The sequence below is a fragment of the Hydra viridissima genome, unplaced genomic scaffold (genome assembly GCF_058129835.1).
Source record: "Hydra viridissima isolate aposymbiotic clone 2 unplaced genomic scaffold, HvirCarnegie_v1 scaffold_4, whole genome shotgun sequence".
Lineage (NCBI taxonomy): Eukaryota > Metazoa > Cnidaria > Hydrozoa > Anthoathecata > Hydridae > Hydra > Hydra viridissima.
Window position 1 is genome coordinate 13,509,934 of NW_028324303.1, and position 25,826 is coordinate 13,535,759.

The 25,826-nt window shown below is 28.8% G+C and overlaps 3 protein-coding genes across 4 annotated transcripts; 2 read left to right on the forward strand and 1 right to left on the reverse strand.

The window, feature by feature from the left end:
- Positions 1 to 1,309: 1,309 nt before the first annotated feature.
- Positions 1,310 to 7,310, forward strand: LOC145182881 (large ribosomal subunit protein mL66-like). The gene is made up of 5 exons (XM_090086465.1): positions 1,310 to 1,716; positions 1,886 to 2,004; positions 3,166 to 3,229; positions 3,941 to 4,000; positions 7,181 to 7,310. The coding sequence occupies exons 1-5, from the start codon at positions 1,626 to 1,628 to the stop codon at positions 7,279 to 7,281; spliced, it is 435 nt and encodes a 144-aa protein (XP_089942591.1). The 5' UTR covers positions 1,310 to 1,625; the 3' UTR covers positions 7,282 to 7,310.
- A 4,314-nt stretch (positions 7,311 to 11,624) lies between these two features.
- LOC145182873 (protein phosphatase 1A-like) lies at positions 11,625 to 15,941 on the forward strand. The gene is made up of 6 exons (XM_090086458.1): positions 11,625 to 12,789; positions 13,172 to 13,249; positions 13,367 to 13,406; positions 13,899 to 14,004; positions 14,125 to 14,182; positions 15,407 to 15,941. Exons 1-6 carry the CDS (start codon positions 11,878 to 11,880, stop codon positions 15,509 to 15,511), a joined length of 1,299 nt encoding a protein of 432 aa, XP_089942584.1. The 5' UTR covers positions 11,625 to 11,877; the 3' UTR covers positions 15,512 to 15,941.
- A 999-nt stretch (positions 15,942 to 16,940) lies between these two features.
- On the reverse strand, positions 16,941 to 20,509 carry LOC145182878 (uncharacterized). Of its 2 annotated transcripts, none has more exons than XM_090086463.1 (4): positions 20,239 to 20,509; positions 19,066 to 19,404; positions 18,553 to 18,660; positions 16,941 to 17,654 (listed from the first exon to the last, which is right to left on the reverse strand). In XM_090086463.1, exons 1-4 carry the CDS (start codon positions 20,404 to 20,406, stop codon positions 17,475 to 17,477), a joined length of 795 nt encoding a protein of 264 aa, XP_089942589.1. In that variant the 5' UTR covers positions 20,407 to 20,509; the 3' UTR covers positions 16,941 to 17,474. The 2 variants fall into 2 exon arrangements, with proteins under 2 accessions (XP_089942589.1, XP_079914276.2); XM_080058150.2 differs by lacking the exon at positions 20,239 to 20,509 and adding an exon at positions 19,588 to 19,821.
- Positions 20,510 to 25,826: the final 5,317 nt, after the last annotated feature.

A 25,826-nucleotide genomic window follows, 5' to 3' on the forward strand; every position in this document is an offset into this window, starting at 1 on the left:
AATACAGAATATCCATAATTTATCCTTCATTTCATGAAATTAAGAATGAAAAGACAGAAATTTTATCCTGAGGGTGAAGTTTTGACAGAAACATCTGCTTCACTCCTCTACTCTGTAGAGGAGTTGAAGCAGATGTTTCTGATAAGATGACAAGGCATTTTGGTTTTTTGAATCCAAACTTTTTTATTTTAATTGGTATATGTGCGCGTTTTGGTTTGAGGAGCCCAAATTTTTTAATTTAAATTAATCTTTGTGCGCGTAAAAAACTAAAACACATACACGCTTTAGATACACGTAAAATTGATTTAAAAAATACGTGGTGTTCTATTATATGGTATTTGGGATTGAGGGATCCAAAGTTTTTATTTAAATCATTATTTGCGTGCGTAAATGACACTGACAATCCTACGCGCGAGTAATACGCGTCTTCAGTACGCGCAAAGTTTATTTCTGATAAGAAATTTAAATTTTCTGACCCAAAAACGCTTGTATTGATATATCACGTTTAAATTTAATGTTCATATAATATTTGCCTTTTTTCACCTTTCTGACTTTGCAGCGCTGACCAGGTTATTTATGATAATTTTCAAGTCACCCAGTTTACGCTTCAAATTCAAATAAAGTAAACAACAGAGCTTGATATTTTTGACCCTCCACGACAAAATCAGATAACTTGCTCAATTTACTAAATAATTTTTTATTTATCAATTTTGTCATTTTTACAGAAACATTAAGTTTGATATATAAAGTTGGTGAAAAAAATAAATTAAAACATGTAAAAAACTGATTTCGATATATAAAAAGAATTAAAAGATTGTGATCTCCGAAAAAAACAATTTATGTCTATAAATACTGATTGGAATAACTTTTCTTAAATTTTAAAAGTGGTTTAGAAAGCTTAAAGATAACTTGTTCTAAAAATGTTAATAAGCTGGCTTATCATTTTTCGTCAAGTTGTCTGATTTTGCTGTCACATTTGTTCTGGCTAACTTAGATCATGTTTACCACTTCTAATAATCAGTTGCTCTTATGTAGAGCAACTGATTATTAGAAGTGGAATGTGATTATCTGCTGAAAACTAAATTTAACTACGGAAAGGCTTCTTAAAACCTCTAAAGCTTTATATCATTAAAATATCAGTGACTATACGGACTTTTTTTTGACATTTTAACTTGGAACTTTACTCGAAACCTTAATAGGGAACTTTTTTAAATTCTTTTTTAATATATATTTTCTGTTCCGTAAATTCTCAACTAAGAATTTAACTTTAATCACGCTGATTATGTATGTAAAATAACCTGGAAAATATACATTTTGTTATGCATATAAAGTGTATAACCTGAAAAGCTTATAATAGAACCTGTAAGAGAAAAAAAAAAAAAAAAAAAACTTTTAGAGTAGAATGTTTTTATGTAATCAAAATTAAGAAATTTAAAAGGGGATCAGCAAATTGAAAATTCAATTTATACCAAGTGCTTTAAAGATAACTTTATTTTGTCCTATATAAAACGTAATAATTTTATGCCGAATACTATGTATGCTATGAAAAATAAACATGATACATAAAAACATTATTTTTATAAAATCAATATATTGCAACCTTAGTAGTTTTTATTTAGTTAAAAATGATACTTTTATTAATAAAGAAATTTAAAACTATTTCAACTCTTCCTAAATTGTTGTTGAGAGATCTGTCTGTTGCACCACCACAAGTTGGTATGTGAAATTGATATATAAATGTATGTAAATGTTTGTAGTTTTTATATAATACTTCATTTAGGTAATTATTATCATTTTTTTAAATATTGTATCAGTACTGCATGATAAATATATACACATATCCACATGCATAAGTTAATTAATTGCATTGATTTATTTACTTTAGTGACTTTACCTAATAAAATATCGTCTGATTATCTAAAAGCCTCACAATTGACAAAAGAGAATATTCCAGAAAATAAAGGTTGCCCTATTTGCAGTCGTGGAATAAAGTTTAAAGTTCATGTAAGATAAAAAACCAGATTATGTATTACTAAAACCTAGCAATATTTTGTAATTCCATGCCAAGTGGATTATGTGCCACTAATTTTAAAGCTTGTTTTCTCAAGACCTTCAAGCTTCATAACTTAATGTGGAATAATCCTTGAAGAAAAAATATATAGAATAGAAGAAAGTTAAATGATGAAATACAAGAATGATAAATAAGTGTAATTTTATGTTAAACTGGAAAATACTCCAAAAAATTAGTTAAAAGAATAAAATAATAAGTCAAATATATTTTAGAGTTGTTCATATACAGTTTTAATACATAGCTTTAAAACAGTTAAGTCATAAGCTTCACTTTTTAACACAAATGATTTACTTTTTGAAGATAATACATAGCGTCTAATTACAAATGACTGAACTTTTTGAAAATCTGTAATGAACGTAGTTAGAGAAGACCCCCTCCATACTATTTACAGTAGATTTATGTTTAATTAACAGGAAAAAAAAAATCATTAAAAAAAAAGTATCCTAATTTTGTGACAAGATACACAGGAAATAAAAGATTTTGCCTAAGAGACCTTCTTTTTTTTTTGCACATAAACAGTTCTATTATAGCTTATATTATAGCTTAAATATTGAAATATAAATTTGTTAAAACATGCATAGAGTTTAAATAAATTATGAAATTTGAAGGTTTTAAAATCATTGTATTAATTTCACCATTTTAGAGAAAAGCTGTAAAATTTAAATGATTATATTTCAGGAGCCAATCAAGATTTTGAGCTGAAAGTTTCAGAACTTGCTCACCTTAAATAAATAAACAATCCTACAAAATTTAAAAAGTTTAAGATTTTCAACTTTTTATTTCCAACTGTTTAAGTCCATTTGGCATGGCATGGACCTATAGTAAAGTGTGTAAGCAGATATCTAAATCCCACCTTCTTTATAGAAAGTTAAATCTGCTGATGTGTTGCAAATTAATATAAGATGTTTTTATACATTTTATTATATTTTATTTTATTCAAAGTTTTATTAAAACAATTTTTTTGTGTTAGTATATATGAATTATGCATGCCTTACATGTATTGTATGAGTGTATCCATTAACATGTGTGAAAATGAATTTAAATATTTTTAACATTTTTACAATAAATTAAAGTAATTTTTAATGCTATTTTAGGATGTATTGTTTTTATCACAATTCATGACACCTGAAGGCTACATGATAAATAGAAGAGTAACTGGTGTGTGAGTTGAATATTTTCAAGACATTAATTTATTGGAAATATTGAATGAAGTGTACTATAAAATCATTCCATTTTAATTCACCCAAATCAATTTGGGAATGTTTTTTTTTCTTATTCCAAATTCATATATATAGCAAATCTATGCTTTAAGAGCAAAGTTTTAGCATTAACATTTTAAATGTACGAAGACATCAATTTTTACAATCACGCTTTTCTACAAGTTTCTAAATTTCAGGTTTTTAAAACTTTCTACAAATTTTCTACAAACAAAAAGTGATTTTTTGTTTGTTTTATAGGTCCACTATGAAACAAACAAAATCAGCATAAATCCAGACTTGTGAATTTTGATGAAAATCTCATTTATCCATTTCATTGCAAAAAATGACAATTTTAAAATTTTCTGGAATTTTATTTTTGAAACCAGACAAAAATTCTACAAACAAAAAGGTTTTACAATATTTAATAAATCTAACCTCCATCAGTTGCAGTCAAAGTTTCAATCTTGGTCTGGAACTTTGAGCACACAGCCTTGACTCTCTTTTCCAGCCCACTGTTTAGTGATCAATAGGTTCCACAGAAATTAAGGATTTTAAAAAAAAGTTTTAACTATATATATGAAACACAATTTTTTTGATAATTTTAAAATAGAATGACTATATAATGAAAAATGCATTTAAATTTATTTTCATATCTGCCAATAAATGTTAGGTGTTTGTAAAAAGCAACATAGAGCAGTCTTTAAAGCCATTCATATTGCCAGAAGACTTGGTAAGTAAACTATTTATTTTGTATTTAATTTACATTCATAAAATAATTTTTTTCAGAAAGTATCAGCTTAAGGCCTTGTCGTAATTAAAAATGCCAGATTCCTTAGGGTATTTTTAAATAAAAGTCTTGGAACGTCCATATAAAAAATACTCAATAAAAATATAAAATAAAAATAATAACAAAATAAAAAAACATGTCTACTTTAAAAACAAGACCTATGATATCCCAATAAATTTTTGAACTACTTTAGTTTTTTACAAACAAAACTTTTCTTGTATATACCAATATCATATGCCCAAGTGTACACAAAACTAAGTTGAATCCTCTCTATTGTCTGAAACATGCTTATAAAATGTTATTTTTTTAAAAACCAGATTAGTTATAGATAATTTTTAACAAGATTAAATATCTATCAAATTTACCAAAAATTCACATTTACCAAAAAATCTCTCTCGAGTTTAAATACAAACTTGGTTTTGTTCCATCTTTAAAAAAAACATCATTGAAAATAACACAAATAGAGCACAAAAGCAACAGGTAATTTTATATATCAGCTCCATTTTTCATATTTTGGTCCATATCTATATAACAAACCATGTTTTGCTTACAAGTTAAAATTTATTCTTATGAAAGAAAAACTTTAAGTGTTTTGCTATGAATATGAACAATTATATGGATGTATTTTAATATTTATCCTTAAAACTAAAACGTTTATAAAACTGGCTGAGCCCAATTGATGTCTATTTTATGATAAATGTATTTATGTGCATTTCATGATAAGTGTATAGGTTCTTAACAAAAAGACTACTTTAGTAGGAATTTCCAATAATTGTATAACTTATAACTGCTTTTAAATACCAATAAAATGAAACATTAAAGTGACTATTGATGACTTGTTAAAACACTGTTCACTGTATTATTGTATTAGTAATGCTAAATTAATTTTACTCAATAAGAACTTTTTTAGGCATTTTAGCTGCATTAAATTATTTTCCTTTATCACTTGAGTTAAATGCAGCGTAAATGGGACTGTATAAAGTAGTCATAAAACAAGTTAGGTTTTCATGTTGTACAACTTTATACAGCCAAATTTTTCTATTATAAGTTAATAACAACTGAAGTTTTAAAAATGTGTACCACCTATATTACATGAAATTTAAATTTTCAAAAATATTTTAACACTAGATGGTAAATATATTTACCAAAATATTTAAGTTTAATAATATATTCTTCTATGGGTGATTCAAATTTATAAAATCTTCTTAAAACTTTAAAATCCTTTTTTTTCTTTTACCAAGTAATGTTAGAAAATTTTTTTTTTTTTTTTTTTTTTTTTTTTTTTTTTTCAAATTGACTAGGTCCACTGAACCATAAAAAAGCTTCAACTTTTAGAAGGCCTAGTGAAGATTAACTGGGTTGGATGGAACTGAAGGTTGAACCATTCATTATAGTTTTAGTCAGGATTTAAATTAAGACTGATGTCCATCATATGATGTCAGTCCATCACATGTTATGTGATCAAGCTCTGAGAGCTGTTATAGAATTGTGTTTGGTCTAGACAGAAATACCATGATATAATTTTTTTTGTAAAGCCCTTCAAGTATTTGTAATGCCTGAAGTTGTTAAATGAATTTTCTGATTCATTTTTTCAAGGCTTTTGAAAGGTTAGAATTTAGGGAAAACTTAAGGCAATTATGACTAACTGACATTAAAGCTCCAACATCTGCAAAACTAACACTTTTCTTTTTAAATATAAGTTAAAAAAAAAAAAAGTAATTCTATTCAACATTACTTATGTTCTGTATTTTATAAAAAAAAAACACTTTATGCATTATTATTGGTGAATAACACTTTAATAATGACCTTTGACTTATCCTGTATTGGCACGTAAAATATCATCTTATGGTTTACTTAATATTAAATTATATTAAATTTTATGTTTTATTTGATTGAAGACTAGCAGACAATAAAACTTGCAGCATGTTGATTGCTGCTGTTGATTGTTGGGTGTCCAGTTTAAGGTAACGGTAAAGTTCAAAACGGAATTCAAAAATAAGACAATATAAACCAGCTGTTTATATTGTCATACTTTTCACAAAATTACGTCTTGATAGAGTTTCACTTTTACGGGGAAAAAAAAAAGAAAACGAAATAAGATGACATTAAAACGTTTTGTTTTTGTTTTATTCGAGCCATTAGGGGAGACCAGGGTTAGTTGGCTACAGAGGTAAGTTGACACACTGCGTTTAACTTTGGAATTTTCCACCAGAAATTTCCAAAATTCACATGGAACCTTCCCACTTAACTAATTCATCTTTCAGTGTTGTATCAGGGCTATAAGCGCATGCGCAAAGAAGTTATAGCGATTTTTGTTTTTTTACTAATTTTGTAACTTTTGTAACTATATTACTTTTTCAATTTTAAGAAGCAATAACATCAGCTACAAGTGAACTTGAATAGATCTAGGTGTTGTATGGTTCACTCTAACCAGCCACATTTTGTGTTTCTCAATATTTCGCGTTTTTGGGGTTAGTTGGCATAATGATCGCGAGGCTCGTTGGCAACATGTGCCAACTTACAACTTTTCGCATTGGCTGTAAATTCACTAACGTTTTATAACACTACAGATCTACAGACATGAGAGATTATAAAAGGAAAGTAGACAGGCCTGTAAATTTTTAAAATGTTATAAAAAAAGCTGTTGATGCTATTTTTATAGAAGAAAAGTCTATTTGATCGACTTAAGGGCAATAAAAGTTAATTAAAAAAATATTGTTGGATAAAAATTATCAAGACATTTCATAAAAAAGATGCGCTTGAAATAGATGCTTAATGTTGCTAAGCTTGTCTCTTTTTATATGGTGTGCCAACTTACCCTGAGAGTATAGGCAACTTACCCCGGACCGGGGTGATTTGGCACATTTTTTTCTTTTTCGAAGACCTTTTTTTTTTTTCCTAATGTTTGACACTTGAATATGCTTCCCAAATTCATATTTTTTTGAAGTGCAATTTGATATCCTCAAAAAAGTTCACCCAGAAATGCACCGAAACTAAAGCTGTAGCCAACTAGCCCTGGTCCCCCCTACTTATAATTAAAATTTGAAAATGAAAAGGAACGAGAAATATTTTTTAAAAAACAAACTTTTTAATTGATAATTTTTGCGATAATTTTTACTATAGGATTACTACCACGAATTGTTCCGAAGGATGGAGGGCCGCCACCCGAGTACGGATTGAAGTCGAAGTCACTCAAAAAAAGAACTTACAAATCTTGGATATAGTTTTGAAATATATTCACTACAAAATCAGACTTCAATATCCTTTTTGAATTAAGTCATTTTTGAAATTCCTTGTGGCCATTTTTCGTTTTTTATAAACATTTTTTTCAACGAATAGTTGTTATAAACTAAATGGATATAGAGAGGAATTTACAAACGATGATAAGTTGTTTCCTAAAAATCTCCTTATCTTAGCCATAGCCTCATAAAAACATAGATGTTGTAATGTGATGAGAGGAAGGCTAGAAAACGAAAATGTTATCTTCTAGTTCACTGAAGATAATATTAAACTGAAACACTGACCTGTGTGAACGCAATATAAGTTGAAAATTCCGAAGGTGAGGTGACTGGCCTGAAATAATGATATTCAACTAAATTTTGGCTGGAAGAAAAGTTTTTGAAAAATTGTCTCTGGGATGTTCCCGAATCGATTTCTCACAAAATTTTATCAAAAACATTGTTAAATAATATGCCGGATTTTTTGCAACTAAATTTATTTATTGATTCTAATAAGATTCTTCCTGTTGACAATTTCGTGTGACACCGAAAGTGAGTCGCTGTTTTACCGTTGTCCGGGCCGGGTTCCTAAGTCTGCATGTTCGGCAAGAATTCTAAAATTGTTAGAATATTTGACAATTAGCGTCAGCTAGGTAACCGCTATTTTTTTGAGTCCGATAGTTTGAGTTCCTAATCCTCTATCGATAGTCCTATAGTTTTCCTACATATCCCGCCCGATAATCGATATTCCGATAGTCAGATATCTTAATAAAAATTTAAAAGCTTTTTTTGATTTTTTTACCAGCTTGCCACAGGCTGACTATGTTGCCTAGGGGAAGCTGGCTGTCTCTCTGGCTTGGAGTTTGAGGCTTTACAGTGCTATCACAGGAAAACTGGGCATCTCCCTGGCTGGAGGTGTCAAGCATTATCTCCTCTTCATCACTCCTCTGGCTCATTTCACTATTAGACCGGCTTGACATATCACTGTGGCTTATAGCACTAGATGTCCGACTTGACGTAAATGTTATATGTTTGTCCATTTCAACTTGGCATGATATTTAGCTGTAATTGTTTACAAAAAATTTTTTAAAAAGTATAAAACCCATCAATGATTATTTTTTAAGTAATTAATGATTTATTAATACTTAATTATTGCTTAGTCACAAAACTGAAACTGGGGGTAAATAACAAGTTTCGGTTGCTACGGTTTTTTGAGAGGAAGTATTTCGTTTCTGGAATTTACTGTAGTAAATTCGCGAGGTTAGAATTATTTTGTTCTATGTCCCATTTTAAAAGTTGGGAGAAAACGCTTTATTTGATAAATTTTTTCTATATAATTTGCTTAAACATAAATTGTTTAAAGCATAAATTATTATTTTTAAAAAATTAAAGCTAAAATTTTAAATAACTTTTACTTTTAAAAAAAATCAAAAACTTTCTCCCAACGTTTAAACTTGGAGATAGAACAAAATAATTCTAACCTTGCGGATTTGTATTATACAGCTTCATTGTAGCGCAACTAGTAACTAAGGCAACTGAGCTCAATGTGTTTTGGGACTCTAAGGATAAGGAGGATAACGATCTTACTCATAATCTTACGGAGCTGTTGAAATAAGAATTTTACAGCGCTGACGGACACTGTGTCCGAATGACGTGTCCCGGTCGAATAGGGGAAGAGCAACATTTAAAAACAAAACAGGAGTAGTAGCTTTAATGTCAGTAAAAATGGCTAAGTATAATCGAAAGTCAAATAAATGGATAAAATATCAACACTTAAGTGATGTCAGATAAATGTTTTTTTAAGAATCTAAGAGAAAAGTAGCAAAAAAATTTTTTTTACTTCTTTAGTCCAAAATCGAAAAAGTACCCGTGCATCTTACTTGACCATTATATAAACCTATCTTTCATCCATTAGATGTTTTGCCATTTGATGCTTAGTTTTTGAGATATTTTAGTTGCCCAACTTGCCCCTATGCTCAACTAGCCCCGCCCTACCCTACTTGAAAACTTACTGAACAATAGAAAAGTTCTGGGGAAAAAAAATTGAAATTAACTATAGTTTTTTTTGCACTATTCCCCTTCTAGTGTAAACAAAGCATTTACTCTTGAAGTTACCTCGAATATATTGTTGATTTTTTTGGGGGATATTATTTTTCCGCTGTTAACGATTTAAATAAACTTCATATTGAAACCAGTTTCTATAGTAATAATTCTATTTCAAGCCAAAAAAATTCAAAAATTTACAAATCATCATAAAAATAAGTTGTTGGTGTTAGATGTATTTTTGTTTTGAGTTTTAGAGCATTTTTTTTTAGGTCAAAAAAAATATAATTGACAAATATTTACGACACTCTTATGATGAGGTGATAAATTAATCAAATTTCATATATACATATTGATAAAGTAATTTGGAAGTTAAAATTAGAGGACAAACCAATCATAAAGTTCCACGAGTAAGGGATTTCTGCCTTAAATGGGAATAAAAAACAATTAACTATGCAATAGTTTCTGAGCTTGCCAAATCTTGAAAGAATCACAAGCGTGTATTCTTGATTTTGTTTTCTAATTTTAAAGCAAATGAAACTAACGAAAAACATGAATATCACGATTGAGATATCATTTTAGACTTCGGTCCAAAGCCGTTGAACCCAATCTTAAAGTGGAGAAACACAGTGACAATTGCTTATCGTTATTAAAAGAGTTATAAAAAGAAAAACTCTTTGTGGAACTTAATTTATCATATCTAACGGTAATCATCAGCCAAAATACAAATCAAAAAACCAAAGACCGTTAAATAACAGAAATCTGCAGTGTAATGAGTTCTAACGTTATAAAAAAAAGAGGAAGTCTTTCTAATCGTGCAAAAAAAAAAAAAAAACAGCCTATAGATTCCGCCGATAATTATGTCACCCAAAAATCATCCGTTTGTGCAGTTCTTTATTTACGTCATGTCTTTATGCAATTTTGCATCGTGCCTTCAAGCAAAAAAACACGCACTAATTAGCGCAACCTTGAAAACTCAGGTAAATTAACGATAGGCAGCAATAAGACATGCATAATGGGTACTATGGGTATGAAAGAGTAAGATAAAGTTCTGATACAAATTCTTGATATTCTCATGTAATACAAATTTCCTTTCATTATAAGATAAATTTTTTTGTCGTTTGTTATACTCGCTAGTTATACAGGTTTTAAACAATTAGATTGAGTTTAAAGAAGCGGGAAATGGAAGTTCTCTTCCAGTCCCTTCCGTTTCAACGGCCATGTGGTTGGCTTTTAGTGGTAAATTTGTGAGCTGTTCACAACTGTTGTCATAGTCACACGATGGTCTTGAGTAGTTCATTTTGATAACGGATTGAGAATAATATTTCAAATAAATGATATAGAAGTTTTTTACTTCATTACTCGTTATTATTCGGTATTAAGGTAAAAACAAAATGCCGTACTATGCACCGATGTTCTGAAAAAGTTAGAACTCTTTTTAACTTTTATTTTTTATTATTTTTAATAAAAGGTTATTGTATGTAAATTCACTTGGCATTACACTTTTATAGCAACGTGCAACTCCCCATGTGTACAATGTACAAAGTTATTTCTCAATTGTTGTCTAAACAAGAAACAATCGAAGGTAATGTAAAAAATCCAAATACAGAATCCAAATATCAACACCATATTCAGACATTGTAGACTAAAAAAACGTTGAATACTTAAACTAAAGAAATGTTTTACTGAATGCATCAAAAGAACAACTCACCAAAAAATCAAAGCGAGATGTCAGTTTTAACTTTGATATTTTTTGGTTGAACTTCTGATAAACAAAACAAACACTTTTCCCCGCTGATTCAACGACTCTGAATTTCCAAATGATTTTTACAAATTTTTTATTGATCGTGATGAGAAACAAGTAAATAGGGTTTGTCTAAAGAGTAAAGTTTAGGTTGCAAATAGAGAAAATAGATTAATGAATTTTATGATACAAACCTTGTCCTAAAGGATTACCCTTCTAACAGTCTATAACGTTTTGTACATCATAAGCAAAAAGTACCGAAAAAAAAAAGAAAGAATAAATGTGACCGGTTGGGAGAAAAGGTATCATAAGTACGGTTAATAAGTTACGAGAAAATCAGTAAAATACAAGTTGAGGTCAAATTTTAGCTATTTTCATTCTTGATGTTTTTGCTTTGTATGAACTCTGAAGAATGTTTTGTACAATTTTTTAGGTTTTTTATTTATCACTAATCATTATTTATTAACAAAAGATCATAATATGGAAAAGGTACCATAAATGCATGTTCGAATAGTATTATTTGTAAATTTAATATCTCCGGAATTTTTTGGAATATTATTATGAATTTTTTTACATTAATGCTAATGACTACAGTGAGCATATTGGCACTCTTAACTCCATCCCGCACTTTTGGAAGTTTTACTTAAAGAAAGAGGCGACCAGCATAAAAATGGACAGACCTCCTATGGGAAAAAAATCAAGCACGCGCGCGTGAATCTCAATGTTAAATGACATCATAGTTGTCTAAGAATTTTCAATATGGCAAGTTTGTGAAAATATTTCTCTAAAGTTCCTGTCAACGAACAACTTCTTTAATGGGTGTGTTTTTGGATAAACCTAAAAAAGAGAAAGAATTAGAAGCTGGTGAGGGTAATGGTCTCCGATATGCATTATGTTCAATGCAGGGCTGGCGTGTTGAAATGGAAGATGCACACTCCATTAGAGTAGAACTGAGTCCTAAATTTAAAAATTGTTCTTATTTTGCAGTTTTTGATGGTCATGCTGGTGACTTTGTTAGCAAGTACTCATCACAAAACCTAGCAAATACAATACTGGACTTATGTTCGCCAACTGGAAATGAAAATAACTGTGAATCAGTAAATAGTGGTGCAAAAAGTTCAGAAAATGGTACTAAAAGTGATGGTGATAGTTCTTATTTACATTCCTTAGAAGATATAGAAAAATTTAAAGCTAAGATTGTTGAAGGTTTTTTAGCATTAGATAAAAATATGAGAGAGCTACCAAAGTTTACAACAGGAGAAGATAAAAGTGGAACTACAGCTGTAGCTGCATTTATTACTGAGGATAATATACTAATTGCTAATTGTGGGGACTCTAGAGCTGTTCTTTGTAGCAATAAAAGTGTTAAAATAGCCACACAAGACCATAAACCTTATTGTGAAAAAGAAAAACTTCGTATTGAGAATGCTGGTGGAACTGTTATAGTTCAAAGAGTTAATGGTTCATTGGCAGTTTCAAGAGCACTCGGTGATTATGATTACAAAAATGTTGCAGGTTTTTCTCAAACAGAGCAATTAGTTTCTCCAGAACCAGATATAATAACTGTCCAACGTTGTAGTGAAGATGAGTTTTTGATTATTGCCTGTGATGGTGTTTGGGATGTCATGTCTAATGAAGAAGTGGTTGATTATATACGAGCTAGACTAAAAGTTCACCAGTGTTTAGAAAAAGTTTGCGAAGAACTTCTAGAAACATGTTTAGCTAAGGTAAAGTTTTAGCTATGAGTATAAATAGAACACAGATTATAACTAAGATTAATTTTATGATTATAACAAACAAGATTTTCAAGGCAGGATTCAATTTTTTCCAACCCAGTTATTTTTCCAACCTGGTTTCTATAGTTTAAATATTTTAAAACATTTTGTAAGAATGAAAATTTTGTAGGCTTGTTTCATTAACCTTTTGAAATTGCTCTGATTAAAAATAGTCTGATGTTTATATTTTGTTATGCAAATGTAATAAGGTCATACATTCACACAACTTCAAAATTTAAAAGCTCTTGACTATGCAGTACTTAATAGTTTAAGGAATGTTTTTAAATAAAAAAAGTAAAAAGGCATTTGGAAAAGTAATCTTTTCCATTTTCAGGGAAGTCGAGATAACATGAGTGCAATCCTAGTTGTATTTCCAGCTGCTCCTCAGCTGTCTCCTGAAGCAGTTGAAAAGGTTCATATTTAAATTTGTAATTTTTCAATATGTACCTGTTAAAAATTGTAACTTTTTAATGGCTTAACAGAAAAAAGTTGTATATAATTTTTTAAAAAACAAAGTTTTTTTTTTTAGGAAGAAGAGCTAGAAAAGATAATCACAGAAAAAATAGATGGTATAGATAATGAATAATATTTATCTTATGTAAATATACTTTGAATAAAAGTTTAAAAGTATATTTGCAAAATACTTTTTTAATTTTAGTTACATTTTTATTACTGTTTCTATTAGTTCTTTTAAAATTGTTAAATACATTTATTGAACTTAAACCTTTAGTCTAAATTAGGTTCATATTATAGAGAATTGTTTCATTTTACTATACTATATATTAATTTATCATAAAAACTGTCACCTTAAAACACCTTAAATATTTTCATTTTTTGGATTCATCATTGTATTGCATGAAAGAAAAAAATTAAATCATTTTTTATGTTTTACCTGTTTGAGTACAATTATCTCTATTCTACCCTGTTTTAATATTACTATTATTTGGTTGTTATTTTTATAATAGCCTAAAAGTTTGATCAAAGTTTAAAATATAAAATTTTGATGAAAATTTGGAAATGACTAAACACCATAATTTTTTCTGACTTTTATTTTTAAATAGAAATTGTGAAAGTACAAGGTGATAGAACAACCTTGTCTGGTATAATAGAAGAACTGAAGAGTATTCCTTTTGAAAATTTACCACCTGGAGGTGGAATACAAGCCAAGTATGTTTCTTTCAGTTGGATTTGAGTTATAGGTCCATATTAGTGAATGCTGTTCTTCTTGTAAGAATGTAAAAAGTGTTGTAATGCTTTGTTGTAAGATTTTGTTAAATTACATTTCAGAGTGTGCTTAATTGAAAAACGGTTGGATGAATTGCTACCAAATAGAGACAAAGATGAGGTTAGTAAATCAGCAAAACATGAGTTTGTGTACATACATACATGCATCCATACATACATACATGCATCCATCCATACATATATACATACATACATACATACATACATACATACATACATACATACATACATACATACATACATACATACATACATACATACATACATACATACATACATACATACATACATACATACATACACACACACATACATACATACAGACACACACACACACATACATACATACATACATACATACATACATACATACATACATACATACATACATACATACATACATACATACATACATACATACATACATACATACATACAATTTTTGCACACAGCTGATATTATATAAATATCAGCTGTGTGCAAAAATTGTATGTATGTATGTATATATATAAAATAAATATTTTATATAAATTGATCTTTGAAATTTGTTTAATGGCTTTATAGAGCACATCGTTTTTTAGCTGTTTTTTTTTTTTATAAATAAATTCATAAAAACTGTCATAACATAATTATATGAATTGCATTCAATTGTTTTTAAAATGACAGCAATTTCATATTAATTTGATGTTTAGAAATTATTTAGTTAAGTTATTTAATAATTTGTTAAACACATTTAAAAGTTTTTTTTAAATTTGAAGTTGGAATTAACAAAATAGTTGGTGATGATGCAACCATTAGAAAACCAATGTTGGTGTAAGAAAATGCTTGGTTCATGGAAAAATGGACCCAAGTAATACTTTGTGAGTTTTTAGTAACTTTGAAATAATAAATAGAGAAAGCAAGTCTGAAAAGCAATTTTGAAAAGTAAAGTAATTGGTTTCTTATACCAAGGTTGCGTTTTGGTAGTGGGAGAATTGGTATTTGGAATTTATCTTAATTGGTTATCATTTTTTATGGATCTTAAAAAAAAATTATCAACACAAAAATCATACTGCACATCTTTTGAAAGCATGCATTTTTTAAATGTGTTCTTTTTAAAAACAAATATTCTCACTCAAATATTTTTAAATTATAATTAGTCTTCGTTGTAACAATTTAAATTAATTAGGCAGATTACAGAGAAATACTTAAGTTAGCATGTAACTTTCTGCTTTCATGCTAAGGGTATTCAGATAAAATACTTAATTTTAACATTGATAACTAAAATGCTAATTTTAACAAAATAAGATTTTTTCTTTGTCACTAAGATATATTCTTTATTTAGGGTCGATTTGGAATGTTAGGCTCAGTTCCCATAAACATGATCAGAAGTTTCGCTTCAGATTCGAATGACATAATTATTGATCAAGAAGGTGATATTCAGCCGTAAAATAAAATATTTTCATTCTAAGTTTTTCTTTATTGTTTTTTTCCAGACTTCATTTGCTTGAAAGTCTGTTTGTACGAAAGAACTTTATAAGCCTTTGGTTGTCTATTTGTACGAGAGAAAAACTTTTAAATCGACGCAAATTTTTTGTGCTGTACCCATAACTGAAGTGATATCCTGTCAATTTTTAAATAAAAAAAATACTTTGATTGTATTATAGGTTTCTTACTAGCTGTAAATCGATATATAACTTTATTGTAACGGTATCGAAGAAGCTGTAGATATTGTTGAATTTGTTGAATTTTTGTTGTTTTATTTTAAATGAGGAGAATAACTTCTTTTTGGTTACTAGTATCAAGCATACAAATTTAGTGTCAATTGTAATTGTAATTAATTGCTGTTCGCAGATGTTAGAATAGATATACTTAGATGATTCAAATAATATTAAGTGTAGAATGTTCCCATTTATAAAGTTGTTAATAAGATTTTAAGAAGTCCAGAATCTTAGCACAAATAAGATTAAAGTTTGTTTTTTTTTCCCAAATGTTTCTGCAAGTTTAATTGCTCTTTTTTTTTTTATCTGATAATCTGCAAGTTTTGATTCCTGATGTTAAATTGTTTAAATTATAATAATTACAAAGTTTTTAAACCAAAGCTTTATTTTAAAATTCTAATAATATTACCTTAATATGATAAAGATATTAAAAAAAGAAAAATTTGATTAAAAAATTAATCAGAGATATACTTGCTTTTATTGTGAACTTGTTTTTAGGACATGTAACTTTATATTTAGTATACATATTGCTTTTTTTTTTTTTATTAATGATCTAATCTTTTTTGATTTCGGATTAATATTTTTTAAAACACTAAAATGAGTTTTTATTTTCTCAGAAGTTTCTTAAAATAAGGAATAAAGTCGTACAGAAATTTTTTTAACCTGAGTAAAAACAAGTATATCCTATAGACGTTAAAAATATATTATGATTATATTCTTTTTTAAAAGTCTGTGTTGAGTATACGATGCAATAATATTGTTTCACATGTCAACCAGTCTGAAAACAGTCAAAAGAATTTAGAGAACTTTGTTGACCGGGTGTAAATGTAACAAAACGAACGCCTTCGTAGCACTATAACACGATTGCACTAATACGAAAACATTATAACACAACACGAATTTTGTGAGAATGTTAAAAAATTATCATACAAGGAAAATATCTTCGTGATTGTAAAAGAAAATCACAAGTTCTTAATGACGCAAACCTTAGATTTTTAAACAACGACAAAACTGTTTATCAATTTTAGCATCGATTTTGATATTTTTTTCCGAGAATCATGTGAAAAATCGCGTAAATTCGTATATATTTGTTTTATAACATTAACCCTGGAAATCTAACTAAATTTATGCTAGCTACACCCAACAGAAAATGTCCAATCAAGTATTTTGTAATATTTATTGTGATAACACGCCCCCATTTCCAAGAATATTTCCCAATATGATCAAATCTATTAAATAGTATAAAATTCAAGATAAAATTCAAAATAAGTTATAAAAAGACATTTAACTCAAAAATAAAGTTAAAAATCTATATTTGTTAAAATAACAATTAAATACTCAGTAAACAAATATCCTTTTTTTTAAAAAAAAATATTCTAAAATTCTCAATGAAAACGTGCCATGGCAAGCGTAACCAAGGGAAGTTTGGCAATAAATATTAAGCTATCGAGCAAATTTCTTTCGAAGAAAAGCCTGTGTTTTTTTTTATGTCTTGAAGTAACATATTTGAATGTAAAAATCACCAAGATTATCTTTTACTAATTCTTTCCATTTTTAAACTTTAGGTTGTAGAGTTATTTTTAGTTTGATATTTATAAATAGTTCAAACAGGAACGATTTATTTTAAACGCAGGCTTCTGAGATTAATACCTAACTTCCATTTTCCCGCTCCATAAAGTACTTCAAGAATAATTATACTAGTTCGTCCTTTATGTGCATTTTGCTGTATTGTGGCAGTGAGGAGTTGTTACATACCGTGTGTTTCTCACATTTATGGTCTCTAAGCAACTTTTGCATTTCGCTCACTTGTCTTTCTAGTTTAGCGATTTCATTTTTCACTTTGAAATTGTCTTGTTCGATCCCTGCTGTTTCCTGGAACAAAAATAAGAAAATATTATGGTGTGAGAAAATATTTTCGTAATATTTTAAATAATATATATAAAATATTTATATGATACTACATAAAGTTATTATGATTTGATATGCTAGGATATATATATATATATATATATATATATATATATATATATATATATATATATATATATATATATATATATATATATATATAATCATAATAAGTTTGTATAGTATAAAACTATATCTATAAAAAACAATTCTTAAGCTATTTTAAAATTGATTGATAAACAAAGTTTGATGTCTAAAATAACATTTTTATAAATATATATTTACATTAACAATGTTTACATAGACATAAAAAGCCAGCAGATAAAATATCGATTTAAAGAGTTTAAATGCTTTACAATGATGCAGACAAAAATGTTGGTAGGCTTCACTGTCAGAAATTTAGGGTGCAAAGCTTTCATTAGAAAAAAAATTTGAAATTGAAACTGCTAGCTAGTAGATAAGTGGATAAAGGATTAGAAGAAGATCGGTGTCTTTCTTGTAAGACTGTTTGCTTACTGTTTCTGCTCTCGTTAGAAATGAATGGCCAGTGGCAAACAAAAAGCAAGAACTGCAATTCAAACAGCATCGACTTTATTTGGTGCGCATATTTGCGCAATTACATCAGTGAAACCGGCAAAAATATCGTTTGTGTCAAACATCAAAACATTTAAAATTATTGACAGATTTTTATTCAGATGTTTTTAACAAAATGTTTTTTTGATTCAATTATCTGATGATTTTTATCTTATAGACGGGGGGTTGAGCACATTTTATTGCTGGCAGCAAATAAAGTTCAGTTAATCTTATTGATATAGTGTTTAACGGCAGAGCTATTTTGGTCAACAAGTTGTATAACAAATACCTGCTCTAACGCGTCAATTCTCTCTCTACGCCTCGTTCTGCATCTTAATGCCGCTTGTTTATTTCTTTCTCTTCTCAAACGTCGTTTTTCATATTCTTCGTATGAAATCTACAAGATAAAACACAGTAAATTCACAAAAATGTAGAAATAATTACCATCGATGGTTACCTATTAAAGAGTTTATATTATTTAAATGGCGCGGCTTTACTAATTTATTTATATTTTCTTTTTCCAAGTTCTAAAGAGGATTAACACATTGACGTATAGAGTTGGCTTCTTGTTGAATTTCCTTATCAACGTATAAGCTACAACAATAGCGAATTTTTGCAAGTACTTGGCAATAATACCATTTTTAATAACACTTAGGAATTTAAACGTGACGTTTAGACGTTATTTGACATGAGTAAATTTGAATGAATTCACTTTTAAATCCTCCGTAAAACAAAATAAAAAAACAAAAAGCTTTTTAAAATAAGGGATCTTTTTTCCCTTTTCCGAAATGTTATATTTTACCTGATCGTCGTGTTTCCTTCTCCTTTCTGATAAGAAGTCGTTATAGACATAAAGGTAATCGTTTTCCTGTTGGTGTCTTGACATAAAAGTTGTGTTTCCATTAATATAGCTGAGAAAATCCTCTGCATTATATGGCTGATTAGGAGAATCCAAAGGTGAAATCGAGTAGTTCGAGCTTACTGGGGATTCAGGAAATCTACCAGTGCTTGAAATTCTGTTTGTCACAAATGCATTCGATGGAGAGAACGTCATCGAGGAAGGCACAGTTGCATCATGAAAACTCGGTGAAAACGAGAATTCATTAAATGGAACTTGAACAGACGATTGAATTGGAGTAGTCTAACAAAATAAATCAAAGAAAATAATGTCTATATATAGTTTTATTCATACGTACGCACACACAAACGAGCGCGCGCACACACATCGTACACCTACATACACATCAATTATTACATAAGAACATTATAATTTGCAATTTTTCATTCTTTTAAAAAAGCTCTAATCATTTTTTAAAAAAAGAACCTCGTCGGGTGAGGAAAAGCTTCCCCAATGCGTTAATCTACGTTTATTATTGAGAGGTAACGTAAGTCTGGAACGTGTATAAGAAGCTTCAGTGCCATTTTCCATATACTCTCCAACAACCATGGTATCTTTTTATTAGTAATCTTTTTTATTACAAAAATAATGACTTTCAATAAAAATGAGTATTTGCTGTGCTATATATTTTAGCCCCTCCAATTACAAGCACACTTCATTGCGCTAAGTCACGTTTCCTGATTCCTTTTTTAGGACGTTTTTTTACCCCCCGATTTTATTTAAATAGCTTATATCACTTTTCACTATTACATAAAGCGAGCACTTACTGACGTTAAAAATAACTTTTGTAAAGTGAACACCAGAAGATTAAATTTTGAAAACATTTTATTTGTATTTATTTTTAGTAATTTATTAACTTCGCATTAAATAAAACAGACTGAACAACGAATACATATCTGTGTGTCTATGTATGCATGCATATATATATATATATATGTATGTATGTATATACCTATATATATATATATATATATATATATATATATATATATATATATATATATATATATATATATATATATATATATATATATATATAGATACATAGTTTAACATATGAAGTTCTAGGTGACTTACTTTCTTTTTGTAAAAACAGCAGCTATCTTCTTCTTCTTCCAAATGTTTTACATATGTATTTGGAGTGCCAAACTTGGATAGCGAAGTTTCATACATCGTATATTCTTCGTAAATATCAAAATTACCTAGATCTAGATTAGGTACTTCTTGTTGCATTAAAAAATTCATCACAAATTTAATGAAGTTTTCGTTTTTTGTCGTTAAAGTTCGTTGATGACTCGTCTGATGAGTTATACGTTCGTTATGAATAAGCTTAATAAATACTTTACCGAAAAACAAATTAGCCAATTAGAAACTTTGTTTATGACGGAATACTTGAAAAATAATGTTTTGCGTCACTTTTACGTAAAGAAACGATTAACGTTTGCATAGTAATAGTAAATATTTTTATAAACGAACAAAAGCGAATGTTTTTGTTTCTAAGACAATTATCATCATTCATAAATTTAGCATCTTATAGCACTTTTTCAAATTTAAAAAAAAAAAACTTTTTGAATGAACAACATTAAAATAAGAAACATTTTAAGAAAAAAAAGAGATAATTTGTGTCCGCAATCTATTTTCAGCATGCTACATGAAACAAATCAACTTTATTTAAAAAATTAATGTGTTCATAAGGGCGAGAATAAAAATTAAATAACGATGTTTTATGTGACTCATATTATTTATTTGCATTAGGCTGGTATTTTTTCTCGTATGAAAAAAAAACAAGAAATGCCCGATGGGTTAAAACCAAGAAAATGGTTTGAAACGAAGAGAAGAACAGTTTCTCGATACATTAAAACGAAGCACACACGTATGTTCTGCAAAATATCTTCTTTTTTTTCCCGTTGAACAGGATGGTATCTAGGAAGGCAACTTGTTTGATTTTGTCCGCAATCTTGTTTGATTTTGCAACATCAGCAAAAATTTATTTTTCCTGCTTCAATTCACTTAAGTTTTTGTTTCGCTTTTTGCTAAAAAGAAGTAAATAGATTTTTTCTTGTGGTAAAATATTATTGTTATTTCTTTATATCGTACTCTTGCAATGGAATTTTAAAAAAGTTGGTTTGCGGAATCATTTACTTATTAATGACAGGAACCTATTTGCTATGGCTAAAACACAGTCATTGGTTCATTGGTATTAATGATGGTGCTCGTACAAATATGCCTTCTGACTCGATGCTTGCTATGGGTTTGGAACCTTCATTTAACAATAGCAAGAAATGGGAGAAGAAATTAAGTTCCAAAAACTTTCTGATGAAGACTACAGGATTATTGTTTGTAAAATTGAAACCAATATCCGAATTTTTTTATCTCTCAAAATATAAATAAAGATCAGCACTGGCCGTATTGTTGAAATATTGTTGAAATGTTGCTAAAAGATGGTTGAAAACAATCTTTGGATTTAAAGTGCGAATAAGGTTATCAAAAATATTATTCGAGGCGTTATCTTTAAAAAGAGTTTTATACATAAAGTTAAGGACGAGTTTTACTGATCTTATATTTCCGACTTCGTGCAACATTTACTCGCAGTTATTTCGAAACAAATTTTTGACCACAACTTTACTTTAGATGATAAATAAATAGTTTTAAAAGATTGATCTTCTCAAATTACTGAACGTTGCTGCGTTATGTTAATATAATGAATGAACAAATATAAACTAAACAGAAATTAACATTTGATGAGTATTTACAAAAGCACAGACAATCGTACGATTTAAAAAATCGGGTAATAGGCATTTGTCAAAATATGAATACATACTTTGTTGGTTAATCGTGAAGATAAAGCACGGTTTCGACAATTACACACGCTCGATATTTTGGATAGCACCGATTATAAAGATTTGTTTAACAAACTACTAGGTTTACACGATTAATACTAAGCATCAGCGTTTGGAAAAAAATCATTTTAAGACTAATTTCAAAACTTTTTAATTCTTGTCTTGATTTTTTCAAGATATCAAGAAAACTTTAAGTTTTTTATATTTCAAGATGTTTTTTTTTTTTTTCAAAATATTTCAATCAAGAAAAAAACTGTTTGGTATCGGAAAATTACAAGACAGAGTCTTGTAATTTTTTGTTTAAATTTTTTTTTTAAGAAGCAGAGGCTTAATTCTATTACGATTACTCTAAGGAAAACTAATGTATTTATTTTGATTGTGCCGTGATGAGAATTTCTAACATGTGTCGACTAATGATTTAATCATTTTGGTACACTACTGAGAGAAGAGAAAAGGCAAATTATTAAATGGTTATTCTAAATAATATTTAATAGTATTTAAAGAATCCAAAATTATAATAAACATTTAATATAATCACTTTTAGTACTTAATCTATAGGGTGGTCAACCAAATCCAATTTCCCAAATCTCTGACATACCTCTGACTAACTTGAAAGATTCTGAATACTGTCTAGCCAATAGGAAGAATTTCATAAACAAAAAAGCAATACTGTGTAAAGACGTTTATCTAACTTATTGACATAACTAGCAAATTCAACATTTTGAGTTGGTTTGAAAAAATTCTTTTTTTTTTAAAATCCTCCATTAGCACTAGCTGTTAAAAAACACAAAACAGTCCACAGATGAAACCCAAGAGTGAAAGAAGGGCAGATTAAGGCAGTGATATTTTCAATAGTAATGGAGTTTGAAATTAGCATTTTTAGAGAAATGGAAATTAGAAACGAAAGTTCATATGAAATGAAATTTGAAATAGGAATGGAATTGCTTGAGAATGGAAAGCAATAATGGAAATTATATTTAAATGGATTTACAAATGAAAATGGAATTATCTGAAAAAAATGAAAATCAGAATGAAAAACAGTGAATTATGATCTTGTTCATAAAGAATTTCTACTTTCTATTTATAAGTTAAACCTTTTCTTTTTCCATTTTTCGAGAACCACTTTTAATCAAATTTTTTTTTTTTATTGTTTTAAAACAAATTTATCTCCAATTACAGTAAACCTTTTAGAAAATAACATTTTTAAGATATTTTTTCAAATTAGCACTGACAATGCATGAGCTCTTGGACGACATTTTTTGAAAAACTTTATGATGCCACACCCCAACTTCGGCTGAATTGATTGATACCTGCAGCAATTTCGCCCTTCTTACGCAGCTCACGTCTCATGCTTGTCCAAAATTTTTCAATCAGTTGAAGTTTGTGGCACTTTTGCTGAATTTTTGCTTTTTGGGACAAAATCGACGCAGTTTGCTTGATACAATTCCATTACCCTTCTTTAGTAAAGACAAGATGGAAGATCAGACCTGAAGACAGGTGAATCATCATGCTTTCGGATTATAGGCATAATATTCTTTTTAAACATTCTTTCAGGTAAATTTCGGAGTTCATGTTTCCGTTCAAGAAAAATGGCTGAGTTTTGAAACGACAGCAGTTTTTAAAAGCGTTTTTGGCGCTCTCTGAATTGTTGTTGGAATCTTCCAGGGAATTTTTGTTTCCTGTATATCTGTAGCTGTATCTCTTTTTGACTTCTTTTATTGTCGACTAGAGAACACCAGTTTTTTTCGATAACCCGAACGGAGCACTCTGAGTTTGCATAGATCGCTTGATCACTTTTTGATCAAATTTTAAATTTGACGGACCTCATTCTCGGTTTCTCAGCTTTCTTTCCATTCCGCGACCTTCAGTATATTCTTTAATTGAGAAGGCAAAATTTAAAACCACAAACTTAATTTTTTTTTCCTGAAAATTGCGTTTTTCTGCTTGGTAATCTTTTTTGTTTTTTTTTAAGCAAATGTTCTTATAATAGGGGAACCTGTTGTTCCTTTGACCACGTTGTACCTTTAGTCACTCTGTCATATTGGCCGACTATTATCATTTTGCAAAAAATTGAAGTGCCATTTGAAATATTAGTCCATGACGACTCTTTTTACCTTAAAATATCATGGTTGGGGAAGATTGTGTTGATCCACAAGAAATTATTAGTTTTAGCTCTTAAAAAGTAAATATTTATGTTTATCTTATTTTAATAACAAAACTGTCATAAATAGTTGTTTGGCTAATTTATGATATTACTTACATTAACCAACATCTTTTTTTTATTATGGAAAAGTTTAAATAATTATTTCTAACCCTAAATGGGGTTTGAGATGATAATTGTTGAAGAAACCCATCTCATGTACCTTTGACCAGCGTAGGACGTTGTACCTTTGACTGGTTTGTACTGCGCTTTAATTTTTTGCGAACTTAAAGAGGACACTTTTATGAAATTTTTCATCAAATTTATCAGACAGCTGTACTCTTGCATGTAAAAATCAGCGAAAAGCGTACTATTACTTTCTTGCTGGTATTTTGAAAGTTTTAAATATAATATAAGTGATAAAATAATATTAACAAATTATATTTTTATATATTTCTATATCTTATGCATTGTTTTATTTAATTTATTGATAAATAAGAGTAAATTTTACACTTGACACACAATCCATTATTGGAATGTATATTTTTATGTACTTATAATGCTTGATAATCAGTTTTAATAATTAAGTTAGTTGGCAGCTGTAGCAGCTTGATAATTAAGTTGATTATATAGTTGTACTTGATTTCTGTACAGCAATAAGGAAGTAAGAACAAATAAATATATAATCATTTCTGTTAATATGTTTTAATCTTAAAATGCCAAGGAGTAAGGTTGGTGTTTTTCGTAAGAAGATTTGCGAGAAGGATATGTTTGATGCAGTGAATTTTGTTCTTCAACAAAAAATGAGTCTAAGTAAAGCAGCAAGACATTGCAACATTAAAAAATCAACTTTGATATATCAGTTAAAGCAGTTTAAAAAATCTGGAAGAACCCAGTATTCATATTCACATAAGAAACCAAAAAAAGTATTCTCAACAAAAGAAGAATTAATTTTGGTAAAATACTTGGCAGATGCTGCAAATATGCATTATGGGCTTACATTAAAGCAAATCAGATTCTTTGCATATGAGTATGCTTTAGCAAACCATAAAAAAATTGAAACTTCATGGATAAAGAATAAATGTGCTGGTGAACAATGGCTACGAGATTTTCGGAAAAGATATAATGATAAGTTATCCCTACGTAAACCGCAGCCAACAAGTCTTGGTAGATCTTCTGCATTCAATAAAGAAACTGTAAGAATTGTGTTTAAAAATTATAGAAATGTTTTAGAACGTTATCATTTTGAGCCATCAAACATTTGGAATTGCGATGAAACAGGAATTACCACAGTTCATGTACCACCAAAAATCCTAGCCCCAAAGGGCAAAAAGCAAATAGGAAGTATGACTAGTGCAGAACGAGGCAATAATGTAACAATGATTGCAGCCATTAATGCTACTGGAAGTAGCATTCCACCATTACTTGTATTTCCGCGTGCAAAATTTAAGGACTACATGTTGAATGGTGCTCCTCCTGGAAGTGTAGGAGCAGCTAATAAGTCTGGATGGTCAAATGAAGTCATTTTTCTGCAGTTTCTTGAGCATTTTATTAGTAATGTACGACCTTCGGTAGAAAAACCAGTTCTTTTGTTAATGGATAACCATGAAAGTCATGTTAACATTTCTATTATTGAATTAGCTAAAAGATCGGGCATAATTTTAATGACATTTCATCCTCACACA